The 15,534-nt window shown below is 37.8% G+C and overlaps 1 protein-coding gene across 1 annotated transcript in view; it reads right to left on the reverse strand.

Moving 5' to 3' along the window:
• Positions 1 to 418: 418 nt before the first annotated feature.
• MTO1 (mitochondrial tRNA translation optimization 1) overlaps positions 419 to 15,534 on the reverse strand; it is a 37,125-nt gene continuing 22,009 nt past the window's right edge. Inside the window, exons 10-12 of the mRNA XM_079781185.1 lie at positions 14,528 to 14,646; positions 11,936 to 12,096; positions 419 to 10,417 (exon numbers count right to left, since the gene is read on the reverse strand). Of these exons, the coding sequence (XP_079637311.1) occupies positions 10,256 to 10,417; positions 11,936 to 12,096; positions 14,528 to 14,646 (442 nt within the window). The 3' untranslated portion in view covers positions 419 to 10,255. The remainder of the gene's footprint in view (positions 10,418 to 11,935; positions 12,097 to 14,527; positions 14,647 to 15,534) is intronic.

Consider the following 15,534-nt stretch of genomic DNA (forward strand, 5'->3'; position numbering starts at 1 on the left):
GGAATTGAACCTGAGACCCTTCAATCCGCTGGCCTATGCTCTATCCACTGAGCCAAACTGACTAGGGCCAGAAGCAGTTTTTTCAAGAACACAGGTGCTCATTTGTTTGAGTTTTGTCCTGTGCAATAGACTATTGACTACAAATCAGTGAAGAAATCTTGGTTTTCAGTAATTTTCAGTATGGGATGTAAAAATCCTGAAGCATATTGCCAGGACTATGGTTTTAATTTTTATTAAAATTTATCTTGGTGTCATTTCCTGTTGAGCACTAAGCTAATGCCAAAAGAATTTTTTCTTGGCTGTAGTATTCACAATTCTTGAAATGGCAACTCGAGATAAAAGGTGTCGATTTCATGTGTGTTAACATGTTTTAGGTTGATAGTCAAATGCTAGTTCATGTGTCATGAAATGCTGAGAGAAGAAGGGAAATAATATATTTCTCTTTTTGTTGTTTACTTTCCTAAAGTTTTCTTCTCTGATCTGGTTTTGCTTTCCATAACTTTTTTCCCCCCCACTTACAAACCCATAGGTTCTCCCAAGTAGCATCGAAGTCACTGACTGACCTCCATTGTTTGCAGATTTCTGGAAACTTTCATGACTGGTTAAAACCAGAATTGAAGCATAACTTGTAAACTAGAGGTCCCGTGCGCCCTTGCAGTCCAGGAGCCCTTTGGGGGATGTCCGACTGACAGCTTAGGCCCTCTCCCCATGGACATCCCTGTGGGAGGGCACTGACCACCAGCGGGCAGCTCTGGCCCCACCTCCCCACTGGTGGCCTCCCTCTGTGAGATTGGGGGACAGTGGGCAGCCGGCCCAGCCCCTCCACCCCCACCCCTCTGCCATGGCTACTGGTTGCCATCACTACCCACCCCCACAATCACTGTCCCCTCCCTCTGCCCACTGGCACACGCCTTGGCTGGCCTGGCACCACCTGCTCACCAGCCCCTCTTCCATTCAGTAAAATCATGTGATGGAGAGAATATCTTAGTTGGTGTTGCAATAATCTAGGGTTGCCACATAAGCAATTTTATCAAATGTTTGGTAAAAGCAAGGTGGAGCATGATGAAATAATTCTCAGCCTCTGGTGACGCACATGCAACATTTTCTGAGGCCTGGGTTGTAGCCATTAAGTGTAAGGACTGCAGCTATGTCATTGCAAAAAAGGAAGGGCCTGACACAGCCTTGACCTGCAGTCCCTCACTTTAGCTATTGTCATACCTTCTTTGTGTGTGTGTGTGTGTGTGATTGACCCTTCGGACTTCTGTTGAACCTCCTACAGGATTCTGCATAGAGCTGACAACTCAGTTAAATGTCTTATGAGAAATAAGGTGGCTTTTATTACGTTATGGTTAGATATAGAAAACATTTTCTCATAACCAAGTCTTTATATGAAAGAGGGAATACATCTCTTGGAACTCAGTTTCTCATATTATATAGAACTGCTCATGAGTGTTTTTCTTCAACGCTCTGATACCTGACTCTGAAGTTTATTAAACTGCCCCACCCTTGAGGTTGTTCTTTGTGAAACTGGAATAAGTTTCCTTTCATTGTTTGAAATGTGTGTACACACACACATGGAGTCTGGTCTTGTAATAAATACAGTATAGTCTAAAAATGTTTCCTTTAAAATTTAGGCAGTGTGTTTTTTTTCTGTATCTTAACGTGCTGTTTTAAATTTGGATTGTCCATATTTTAAAAGGCTACAGACCAACTCTAAAAGAGAATTCAAAGAACAACCAACATAAATAAAGACTAAAAATGAATTAATTACCAAGGCATGGGATTTTAAAAAATAGTTTTTTGCCCTAGGAACCTATTAAAAATTTTTTTAAAATTGATTTTGTTTTGAGAGAGAGATTTGTTGTTCCACTTTATCGTGCATTCATTGGTTGATTCTTTTTTTAAAAAAATATATTTTATTGATTTTTTACAGAGAGGAAGGGAGAGGTATAGAGAGTTAGAAACATTGATGAGAGAGAAATATCAATCAGCTGCCTCCTGCACACCCCCTACTGGGGATGTGCCTGCAACCAAGGTATATGCCCTTGACCGGAATCAAACCTGGGACCCTTCAGTCTGCAGGCCGATGCTCTATCCACTGAGCCAAACTGGTCAGGGCCATTGGTTGATTCTTGTAAGTGTCCTGACTGGGGATCAAACCTGCAGCCTTGCATATCGGGATGACACTCTAACCAACTGAGCTACCTGGCCAGGGCTACAAATGTACCATTGTCTTCAAGTATACCAAGAGTATTTTAAGTTGGCAGAGGATGCTGTTCAAAGGGAAATTCATACTCTTAAGTCCCCCATTCAGCCTCTAAGCTCTTGCATTAGATTGAGTGCTATAATGGCTCACTAAGCACAGCAATTACTTAGCATGAACTGATGGTTAAATAAAGAGAAACAGACTTCTAGATCATTTAGAAGGGATGGAGAAACTTTTATCTAGTGGGGGACCTCTGGTCCTTAGGAAGAAAAAAACAACAACCACTAAACATTGCAGAAAGATATCCTGAAGACCCATGCTCAACAGCTGCTTGCAATTATACTTTAGTCATATTACTTAACAAGCTACAGCATAGGAAGATATAAACAAGACTTGGTTTTTAAAGCTTTAAAACATTCTTACTTGGAGGAATACATTGATGTAAAAGAATCCTAATGTATTGGAATTTTCCCATCAGGGAGTAGTGCTATTCAAATAGATTAGTCTTTTTTGAACATTTTTTACTAGGATCCACAGTAAGAAATACATATTTTCTATTACAATACAGTATAAGCACACCCTAGTTCATTGCCTCTAAGACATTTTCAATTGGAAGTCACAAATGCTGCCAATCATAATTGTAAGATACTAGGGCATGATTATAGAGCATACACCGATTTAGAGATGATAAAATACAGAAAAAATATGCATTTTAAAATTGGTGAAGTGTAATTTGTATATAAATCACTGAGACAAATTTCAGAGACTAGTACTTATACTTTAGCCTATACTCGTCCAGGCAGACATTCAAGTGGCTTAAAACTTGCATTTGAAAATAATTTGGTCTTGTCCACAAATCATCGCAGCTCACCCCTCATTGGAACGAAGAGTGGCTTTTCATTCAACTTAAATTTCTGTAATAGAATGCAAGTTCAGTTTTCTGCACAAACAGATTATTTGTATTCTAGGTTCCTGAGCCAGCACACACTGTAAAATTAATTGCAATTTAGTTTCTGCCAAAAGCAGCTGAGACAATGGCTATTTATTGAAGCAAGCTAATGGTTCTCACAGTTGGCTGGGCGTCAGAATAACCTATGGAGCTTGTTAAACACAGATGCCAAGACCTTTCCAGGCCAAATGAATTAGAATTGCTTGTAATAAGACTTGGCCATCTACTTTAATAAGCTTTATGGGAATTCTGATGTCCAATCAGATTTAGGAATCATTGCTCAAGGGCTTGCCAGTCATACATTCCTTTAGTTTTTGTTTTTACATAACGCTTATTGATTATATGTCATACTAGAAAATTCACCCTTGGAAAGTGTACAATTCAATGGTATATAGTATCTTCACAGAATTGGACAGCCATCACCACAATCTAATTTTAGAACATTTTCATCACCTTAAAAAGAGGTGTCCTTTTTAATGGCAAAGAAGCCACCCAGAAGACTCCTTTTACAATTCATCCAGTCGGTTTCACACCAGCCTCAGGCCTAGGCCAAATGCTAGGGGGATTGCAATGACCAAGATTGGTTTAAACTTTGAAGATTTACCTCCTGCGCTTCAGAAGGGAGTAAACAAAACCATGGTTCTTTTGGCAGAGGGCAATGGACAGACATGGTTATTGGCAACTCAACTGGCAGTGTTTATCATAGGCAAGTTACTTAATGTCCCCAAGTCTTGTTTCCCTTGTCTCTGGAACAGGGAACGGCTTTGTTATGGGGTTAAATGCAATAATGCAAGTAAAGCATTTAACTTCATATCTGGCACACAGCAAACATTAAGTAGTAGCTACTTTTATCTTATATAAAATCACTAATGAAAGCATTGTTTTCCATAAATGGCTTTTATGGCTTTTAAATATGTTTTTATTGATTTTTAAAAACATATTTTTATTGATTTCAGAGAGGGAGAGATGGAAACACCAATGATGAGAATCATTGACTTGCTGCCTCCTGCACACCCCCTACTGGAGATTGAGCCCCGAAACCCCGACATGTGCCCTTGACCAGAATAAAACCTGGGACCCTTCAGTCCGCAGGGCAATGGTCTATTCACTGAGCTAAACAGGCTAGGGCTGAGAGAGAGAGAGAGAGAGAGAGAGAGAGAGAGAGAGAGAGAGGGAGGAACTGAGAAACATAAACGATGAGAGAGAATCATTGATCCGCTGCCTCCTGCACACCTCCTGCTGGGGGTCGAGCCCACACCTGGGCACGTGTCCTGACTGGGAATTGAACTTTTACCTCCTGGTTCATGGGTTGACGCTCAACCACTGAGCCACACCGGCCAGGCTTAGATTTTAGTAATAGGAAAAATGTTTCCTGGTCCCCTTGATGAGACAGAACTGTATCACCGCCAGGAAGCTTTGAGCCAGAATTTAATGTTTAAGTGTAATGTGCCTTTTCCTCAGCTGGTCTTTAATTCTGAACTGTTTTGCTTTCTTTAAAATGTCTTAACTATATTTTTAGAATAAGCAGGGGGTAAATTATCAATCAATAAACCAAATAGGTTTTGGAATCTGAGACACATATACATTAATTCATTTTTACAAAAAATTATAAAATACAACATAAAATTTACCATCTGAACCTTTTTTTTTTTCTTGAATCATTTTTTAAAAATTGTGTTGTCTTTCTCTTTTCTTTTGGTTAATCTTCACTCAAGGGTATTTTTCCCATTGCTTTTCAGACAGAGTGGAGAGGAGGGAGGGAGGGGGTAAGAGACTGAGGAGAGAGAGAAACATAGATATGAGAGAGACACATTGATTGGTTGCTTCCTGCACCTACCCCGACCAGGGCCAGGGATTTAACCTGCAACCCAGCTACGTGCCCTTGACACCCTTGACTGGGAATTGAACCCTCAACCCTTCAGTGAATGGGCTGATGTTCTAACCAGTAAGCTATGCTGGCCAGGGCACCATTTTTAAGTATAGAATGGCATGAAGCATACTCACATTGTTGTGTCGCTATCACCACCATCTTCCTCAAAAACACTTTTCACCTTGCAAAGCTGAAACTCTGCACCCATTAAATAGTAAACTCCCCATCCCTGCAACTCCTGGCAACCACCCTTCTATACTAGGTACCTCACATAAATGAAATCATGTGTGTCCTTTTGTGGATGGCTTATTTCACTTAGTGAAATGTCCCCCAAGTTCACCCATGACCTAGTGTGTGTCAGAATTTCCTTCCTTTTAAAGTCTGAAAAATATTACATGTTATTTACATATTTTGTTAATCAAAGTGTCAATCTGTTAATGGACCCTTAGGTTGCTTTCACCTTTTGGCTATTGTGAAAAATGCTATTATGAACATGACTTTGTTCAAGGGTCTTCAAGACCCTGATTTCAATCTTTTTGGGTCTATACCCAGGAGTGGGCTTATTGGATCATAAAATAATTCTACTTCTGATTTTTGTGGGAACTGTCATACTGCTTTCCATAGCTGCTGTACTGTTTTACATTTCCAGCAATAGTACATAAGGGTTCCACTTTTTCCACAGCCTTGCCAACACTTGCTATTTACTGTTTAATAGCCATCCTCATAGGTGTGAGATGGCATCTCACTTTAGTTTTGATTTGCGTTTTCCTGACTAGTAACAGTTGAGCATCTTTTCATGTGTTTTTGTTTTTAATATATTTCTATTGATTTCAGATTAAGGGAGAGGGAGAGAAACATCAATGAGAGAAACTCACTGATCGGCTGCCTCCTGCACGTCCTCCACTGGGAACACTGAGCCCAAAACCCAGGTATGTGTCCCGAATGGGATCAAACTCGGGACCCTTCAGTCGAGAGGCTGACAAACTATCCACTGAGCCAAACCATCCAGGGCTTTTCATGTGTTTTTTTGCCAATTGTATATCTTTGGAGAAATGGCTATTCAAGTCCTTTGCCCGTTTTTAAATTTTTTAGTTGTAGGAGTCTTTCATATATTCTAAATATTAACCACTTGTCAGATAGATGATTTGCAAATATTTTCTTCCATCCCATAAATTGCCTTTTTACTCTGTTGTGTCTTTCATCTGGCTTTTAAATTAGGAAATACTAAAAACCTCCTTAAATAAAAAAAGTATCATAAAAATAAGCTTCAGTATCATATTAGGGACAGTGAAAAGCTGGGACAATGCATGTAGGGAGGAAATAAAACTGTAGAGAATGTAAAGACAGAAGAATTAGGGAGAAAGGTATGTAGTTCTTAATATTTGTGTCATAAATATTTTTATTCTGTCTATTCAGTTAAGTTTTACTTTTGCCATCTCTTACCTTCAGTAATATTCATTCATTCAAAAAAATGTCCCTGCCCTAGCTGATTTGGCTCAGTAAATAGAATGTCATTCTGCGGACTGAAAGGTCCAAGGTTCAATTCCAGTCAAGGGCATGCCTGGATTGTGGGCTCGATCCCCAGTAGGGGGCGTGCAGGAGGCAGCCGATAAATGATTCTCATCATTGATGTTTCTATCTCTCCCTCTCCCTTCTTCTCTGAAATCAATAAAAAAATATATATATTTTTTAAAAAAGCATGTCCCCAGTGTCTACAATATGCATTGCCTGCACTCAAGAGGCTTTTATCTTGTTAAGAGATTAAGGTAAGACAGATATTAAAAGCTAAGGTGGAATTAAGTAAGTGCAATACTAGAAGTGCTGTGAAGAGGGAGCCTAAAAGGAACAATTTATCTTCTCTGTGTGCCTTCCAGCATAAGCGGCTCTGCCCGCTCTGAATGAGCCTCGAGTCACTTTTGGGGGCTTTCCTGGTATTTCTGACCACTTCCCTTAGGGCATTTTCTCAAAGTTGACATTTTTTTTCAAGTGGAAAAGCCATGCTATTCCAATCTAGGTTGAAACTCAAAAATGGAAAAAAAATTAAAATAATCAGTAATAAAATCCAAACTCTTGGCTATAAGGTAACTTTATAATTCAAAGCTATGATGGTTTAATTAGCATAGGTCTCTATCTTCATCCTCCCTCCCGCCACTAATAATTTTACATATGTTTACTGTCTCCTAGCTGTTTCCTCTTTTGAGTTTGGTTTCTGTTGAACTTTAGTACCTATAACTATTAGGCAATGTGGTCTGCAGTGGGGAGAGGAAATCACAAGTCTGACCAACTCCTGACTATTGTCATTACTGGGAGATTTCTATTAAATAACTGAACTGAGTAAGGTTACATTCTTAGCTGATTTCTTCTTAGGGCATCCTAGTCTATAGCACTTCTGTCTAGCAGCACCAGGGGAAGGCTGTTTTGAAAATATTTTTAGGTCAAGTAATTTTGTACAAGTTAACATATATTTTAAATTGTAGATTTGAAAAAGTTTTACATTCTAAACTAAATGGAAGAATGTATAACAAATGTTTTTCATAGAACATTTTTCATTGAGAGTTACTATTGTAACAGAATTGCATTACAAAACTTAAATTTCTTTATATGTGTAGATTCACTAGCCCCAAATTAAAGTTGTCAAGAAACTCTCAAAGCATTTAAGAACTTTCTATTTCCTCAAAATAAATGTTTGTTATATTCCATTCCATTCCATGAGCACTCCATTCACTGCTTTTACTCTTCTATTTAATCAGAAAAAATAAATTTAAAAAGTGGTTTCCTTTCTAGTGATAAACAATTACCACAAAGTAGCTTGAAAAAATATGTAGTATTGTTGTTAAACATTGCCTATGCAGTAAGAATTCTGCCCAGAATTGCCATGATAACTAAAGTTACCATTTTTTGAAATTGCTAAATCAAATATCAAGAATAATCGATTTGGCTCAGTGGATAGAGCATCGGCCTATGGACTGAAAGGTCCCAGGTTCGATTCCGGTCAAGGGCATGTACCTTGGTTGAAGGCACATCCCCAGTAGGGGGTGTGCAGGAGGCAGCTGATCGATGTTTCTCTCTCATTGAGGTTTCTAACTCTCTGTCCCTCCCCCTTCCTTTCTGTAAAAAATCAATAAAATATATATTTTTTTAAAAAAGAATAATCAGTCATGCCCTAACCCAATGGTCGCCAACCTTTGCCCTAGCCCAGTGGTTGGCAAACTGCGGCTCGTGAGCCGCGGTTTGCCTCTCTGTTGACTAATGAGTTTGCCAACCACTGCCCTAGCCGGTTTGGCTCAGTGGATAGAGTGTTGGCCTTCGGATTGAAGGGTCCCAGGTTCGATTTCGGTCAAGGGCACATGCCCAGGTTGTGAGCTCGATCCACAGTAGGGGGCATGCAGGAGGCAGCTAGCCAATGATTCCCTCTCATCATTGATATTTCTATCTCTCTCTCCCTCTCCTTTACTCTCTGAAATCAATAAAAATATATTTAAAAAACAAAGAATCAGTCACTGCTATATGATCCAACATTACAAGTACTTTTTACTTGCTACTGATTTTTTTTTTAAATCCTCACATGAGGACTTTTTTTCCATTGCTTTCAGAGAAAGTAGAAGGGAGGGAGAAATACTGATGTGAGAGACACATCGAATGGTTGCTTCCCACACCTGTCCTGACCAAGGGCAGGAAGCAAACCCAAAATCCAGATACATGCCCTTAACTGGGAATTGAACCCGAGACCCTTGGGTTTGCGGGCTGGCGCTCTAACCATTTAGCATACTGGTCAAGGCTTGCTACTGCTCTTGACTGCTTTATGGAAAGATTAAAGTTAGATGAAACAAATCCATGAAAATTGAGCTATATTCAAGTGGCCATACAATTACAGCGAGATATTTGCCTGCCTCAACCCATAATCAAGGTTAACACCTAGATCTGTAGTCAAAGTGACTTCAGGGTTCTTAGAGCTATCTTAGTATCTGGTTTGGCCTGAAGCTGACTTGGGAGCGTCTCTAGGCTGATGACAGAGTTTGCATTTCCAGGGACAATTAGGGCCCTCTGGACCACTTGGCTGTATTCTCCCTGCAATCTCCCCAGAAAGGTCCAGGTGTCTAAGGAGCCACCCAAAGGGCCCAGCTGGCCAGCCCACCCTAACCTTGTGACTACGTATCATGGAAGTACTGGAGAGGAAAAGAGTGACAGCATCATTCTGACTTTTCTGTCAATTCTGATTTAAAATGGAAACACTACTCACCAATTATTATGGATTTGCCTTCAATGTTAAAATATTGTAGCCATGAGTTTCATAAAATAATATTGTATAATGTAAAATAACTACCTTTACTTTATTCTACCTTAACCAGTTTACCAAGAAATTTTCCACATTGTAGATGACAGGAAACTATGATAATTTACAATTTTCCTATTTTACAGGAATTAATCAACATTCATTAATGTTCAAAGACAATTACTGATGAGGATTTCCTGTAGAAGTACAGAAATCTTAGAAGTCAACTTTCACCCTCCATACTACATTCCAATATTAGAAATTAGTTGAATGATTCTTGATAATTTTGTGCAGTTTAAAACTTTTAGCCCTAAGAATTTGAGGGTTCTGAAATTGCCTCCTAACCTAACCAAATGGAAGACTGCTAATTTTCAGAACAAGTTGAAAAATAGGAGTTTTAGTTTGGTACATTTAATGGACAAAATCCTTATGGGTTGAGTAGGCAAATCTGCAAGCTAAGATTTTTTTTTTTTTTCAGCTTTAGTTTTAGGTCCACTCTCTCTCCTTTTAAAAAAGATTTTTTAAATTGATATTTAGAGAGAGAAGAAGGGAGAGGGAGAGAGAGTGGAATATCGATGTGAGAGCAAAATACCAAGCAGCTGTGCAACCTGGGTGTGTGCTCTGACTGGGAATTGAATCATCAACCTTTCAGTACACGGGACATCACCCAACCAACTGAGCCACACCAGCCAGCCCACTATATCTCTCTTTAATTGGCTTTGCACAAAGTTATATTAATAGGCTCACTGCATTAGAGCACCTGAGAGAAAGAGTATAAATTAAGAGTTTGTAACTATTTTTTCAAATGTACAAAAAAAGTACAATGATATCTGTCTTCTTCATACATTAATGACAAAGCCATAATAATTAATAAGGTTTTCTAATAGGTGTTAAGTAGAAATACTTATCTCCTATCTATACTCTTACATTGATTATAAGTCTTCGATGAACAGAAAGCTATAACTGTCTCTCTTCAAGTCTGTCTGTATCACAGGAGCATTGATCAGTTTTGGGCAACTCATTCATAGCTGCCTGTCTTTGCTGAATGGTCTTCACAAATCTGAGCAGATTGACGATGGCAGCAGGTGTCACTCCAGGTATCCGACTTGCAGCCCCAATCTATGAATTGAAACCACAAGAAAAATATAAAGTGAGCTATGTCAAATAAAATTTTCCTTCCAGTGACAGTAACAATTTATATATTATAATTTATAAAATATTTTCAAAACTATTATCTTAATGTTTTCAAAATAACTCTATAAAATAGGTAAAGAAAATGTGATTATTATCATCTTCCTTTTTTTTTTAATGGGAAAAATGAGGCTTAGCGAAATTAAAATGACTTGTCCAAGATCACATAACTAACAGATGTTGGAATACCTACTTTTTCTTTTCATTAAACTAATGTAACATCCCTAGCAGTGTGTTGGGCAGCACCCTATAATTAATCTCAATATTTCTGTGTTGTATTTTTACAATGAAATATATGAATATTAACTCTAAGTGATGTAAAGACTAGCCTCAGGCCAGTTCAGGTCAGTTTTGCCACCAAATGAGTCTGCAACAAACATTTATCAGAGCTTTTTGTATTTTAGAACTTGGGTAAGGGATTGTGAGCTTGATGACCAGTGCTATCCAACTGAATTTTCTGTGATAATGGAAATTTTCTATAACATTTGCACTGAAACAATGTACGTCCAACATGGTAGCCACTAGCCATATGTAACCACTGAGCACCTGAAATGTGGCTAATATGAATGAAGAGTTGAATTTTAATTCTTAAAAATTTTAATTAATGTAAATGGTCTATTTGGCTAGTATCCATAATCCTGGGCAGTGCAGCCTATGACTATCCATAAAAATATAACCCCAAAATGAATAGTATATATAGAGGTATAAAATTTAAGGCTTGTTTCCCTGGTATCCATGACCATTGCTAGGAACACCATGCCATATTTATGAAATCAATCCTTCCTTTAAAAATCATTAAAAAATTTTTTGTTAAATGCTGCTTTTTTGTTATGAACCACTACTAAAAACAACAACAAAAAACCCACTGTCATTAAACTATGAGACACCACTAATTTTTAAGGTACAACTTAGCTTTTCAGAGATGTTAAAATGTATGTCTTAGAATCAATAAATACAGCCTATCAGTCTTTAGCTATTTATTAGAAGTTCAATACTATACATAATGAAGGTTTTTATAGACATTTACAGATATGTGTGTACATGTATGTGGCTGCACATGCATGTTCGCGCGCACACGCGTGCGCGTGCACACACACACACACACACACACTTGGGCTAAAGTATGGGGCAGGAAACCTCTTTGGCTCCCCTTTCTCCTAGTTGCTCCCAAGGCCACACTATGGAGCCTCTAGAGAGGGATCCGAGAAGTGATTTGAAAATCACCAAATTATAATCAACCGAATTCTTGACTTGTGGTTAGACTAAGCTTTTTCTTCATAAAAATATATTGACATCTGTCATAGAAAGAGATACTGAAAATAAGAAGTTATGTTTTTTATGATGAAATAAACCATTCGTTTTGTGACGATGGTAATTCCAGGTTTAAAAAAGAAAGCACTGGCTCTTAATTTTTAACCTATTCCTATCCATTGCCCATTTTCTTACCGTCTGTGGGCGACTGAAATGTAGCTTCTCTCGAACTTCATGGGACAAAGACACATCCCTGAGAGTCAAATAATCTAAGTCTTTTGGCAGTTGGAGAGCTTCATCTCGCTGAATGTCCTTTATTTCTTGTTGCTGATAGAACAATACTGTTTCATAAGTGGCTGGTGAACAAAATAAATTATGTCATGATAGATTACATTAACAAGTTACATTTTTATAACTTTTTATAATTTATAAAGAACTTTTGCTGCATTATCTCGTTCAACACCATGAGATAGGTGGGGTACATGTTCCCTTTTGCAGATGAGGAAATTAAAGCTAAAATAGAGGGACTATCTTACATATTACTACAACATTCTATCTGGTAGTTTACTGAATGCCCTTTCATTGCAAAATTTTGGAAAATTAAGAGAAATTGTGTTTCTTCTCAGTGCAAATTTTGGTGGAACATCCCTCAAAAGGCTGTGGGTTTGAATTTTAAGTCCTAAAGAACAGATGTTTCTTCAAGAAAATGGTTCTGAATTATGAACATATAAAGCTGTATTTTTTATTTATTTAAAGCTTCTCAAATGATAACATAATTTAACTAAGGTTTTACTCAGACATAAAGTTAAAAAGATAATTCAGCCATTATTTTATAATTAAAGCATTTTGTTCTTAGAAACATAAATTCAAAATGTATTTTAAAACCTAACCTGAGGTAGTCACTCCGTCCTGTTCAAGAAATAAGTCTTCCCTGAAGGTTTTGGTAGCACCTGCTTCCATCACTTGTCTGGCAGCCAGAAAATCTCAGCTCTGAGCCTGGCTCTGCCAATGAATTACCCTCTAACTGTGGGCATGTCATAATCATTCTGGCCCTCCGTTTGTTTATCTAGAAAATTTAAGGGCTAACTTAGATGACTTCTGATGGTCTTCTGATTGTCAAAGGGTGGTTGTGAAGTGCACAGGCCTTAGACAAGCTAAATTCAATCCCAGCTCTGCCACTCACCAGTTGTGTGTTCTTAGGCAAGTTACCATTTATCTGTAAAATTAAGGTAATAATGCCAATACCTATTCTTCACAGGACATCTATAAGTATCAAATGAAATAATGCACATAAAGGGCTTACTACAACATGGCAAAATAACAATTTAGTACAACAAATTGTAATACAACTTTATGACTCATGAATACACAAGGGATAATTGGATATAAATGAGAAAACATATATGTTAAAGTATATTTATTTAAATTTTCAAATATGTATATAGCAAAAGTATCAGAGATAATATAAAGAATCTGAAATTGATTTCTGCCTTTAAGAAACTTAAAGATCCTCTAGTGGGAAAACTGTGAAGTAACTAGAAAACCACTGATATGTGTTATATTTTACCCTAGTGTGGTTTCTTTTAGGCCATGGATACGAATTAGAGTCTTTATTTACAAACAAGTTAAAGATAATTATTCTGGATTATTCTAACCTGAACCTGGTGATTTACTGGACAAATTAAATTGCAAATCAAGTTTAAAGTGTAGAATTTAATCACCTTTTTCCAATGCTAAGAGCCTAAACATTTAATAAAGTAATTTATACTTAATACAGAAATCATGATATTGAAATAAAAGGTCAACATTACTTCTTATACATTAGTACACTACTAGTGTCTGGTTATTTGAAAGAATGATTCTAGAGTTTAAATGGGTTTTCTTTTGTTGCTAGGCTTTTGTTAACTTGCATGGTGGGACGGCAGGCAGCACTTGGGTCATCCTATGAAAGCAGCCAAAGCATAGCAAGGCGATAGGCCTCTCTGGAACTGATAGAAGATGCCACTGCTAGAAAGAATGTAGCATTCTTACCACATTCGCTGGGCCCAAGGAGCTTTAAAGTCCTTTGCTGTTTGAACAGCACATCATCATCCAACTTTTCCTGCTGTTCTCCCCATTTCATTCTGTTCCTTGCCTTTTTAACCCACATAATTTTCCACCCCAGGAAAACACTTCCTCTATCAAAATACAGAAGCTGATCTTATTCTCAGTATTTTTATGTTTGAAATTTTTCATAATGAAAACCTTTTTAAAAGTCTTCTGTAGCTTTGAGAGTCAATACACTGACTCAGAGTAGGACCCAAGAGTATGGATTTCTTTGCCTGATACAAAATAAGTACCTGTTAATGGTAAAATGTTCCAGTATACTGTCAAAGCCAAACATAGTAATATTTTTCTCATTATTAGAATATTATATGAGGAAACTGTAAAAAGGAAGTTCAAGAAAAAAAAAGAGTTGTTGCTTTTTTCTTTAAGGGAGAGATTTACAGTAGTAGTTCCTAAACTTGAAATGTGCACAGTAATCACATGGGGATCTTGTAAAATGCAGATGTTCACTCAGTGGGTCTGCAGTGGAGCCTGATATTCTGCATTCCTAACGAGCTCCCACGTGTTGCAATGCTCCTAACCTGGGAACTCCACTTTGAGTAGCACAGAGCCTAACACTATGCTGGTCCTATGATAATAATGGCTCCTCTTAAAATAGAGCTCTGCTGTCCATTCATAATTTATACAAATGGCAAAGAGATAATACATATAGGCCTCTTAAGTAAAAGAAGTATTTTCTACCTTCTATTTTCAGTCTTTCAGCTAGCTCTCTACATTGAGTATACTTCTTCAAGGGTTCTGGAACAGCCTTTGCCAATAACTCCAGGTCAACTTCCTCATACTTCAGAACATCTAGAGCTCTGCAAATACACAAAAATTTCATTAACATAGGGGTCCATACAACGTAAGACAGATTAAGAACAGGATTCCTTGGAAATAATAATCTCAGAATAAATAATATCAAGACACCGAATTTTTTCCAAGGACAGTGAACAAATGCAGCAGCATCTACAACACAGAACCTCAATAAGATGTATGTGATCCTTCCCTTATCATGAGAAATGAGTTGTTGGTAAAGTTTGCATTGCTATAATCCATTTGTCCTTTCTTGTAAGGACAGAATATCTTTTGATAAGAAGGGTTTGATTGAATTCCCTAAGAATTTACATCTAAGCCATAGCCATGTAAGCCCATGTTCTGTAAGAGAGTCATCCTTTTGCATGCTCGGATCCAGCTGAAGGAAGTCTCCTGCTTGCTCCAAGACTGCAAAATATTCTACAGTTTCCCTCTCATTTTGTGTGGTTTTCACAAGGCCCCACTGATCTGTACAGTTTCCCTATATATATATTGCCATAATTCATTTTATTTACTAACTTTGATCTTTCCCTCTTTTTGTTGGTTGTCTTTTTAATAAATGCTGCCCACCCAAAACCAATTAAAACAAGTCATCATCAAATTAACAGAAAGTCAGATCTGCCCATCCAGGGGTCCCAAGTACTCCCAGGCTTCCTACCAACCTTTTTTATAGTCCATTCTATTATCACAGTCATGCATTACCACCTTTTGCAGATGTCTGACTCATCTATCCCTCAGGAAGCCTGTTCTAGGAAAGTCCAGAAATTCTCTCTCCACAGGGGACTGGACAACTAATTACAGAGGCCTCAGCAGATCAGCTACACTGAAGCTATAAAACCAGATGCTCCAAAAGAGTAATGGTTATCAATTTCAGAAATTATAGAACACTAGAG

Source organism: Cnephaeus nilssonii (assembly GCF_951640355.1).
Source record: "Cnephaeus nilssonii genome assembly, chromosome: 9".
Lineage (NCBI taxonomy): Eukaryota > Metazoa > Chordata > Mammalia > Chiroptera > Vespertilionidae > Cnephaeus > Cnephaeus nilssonii.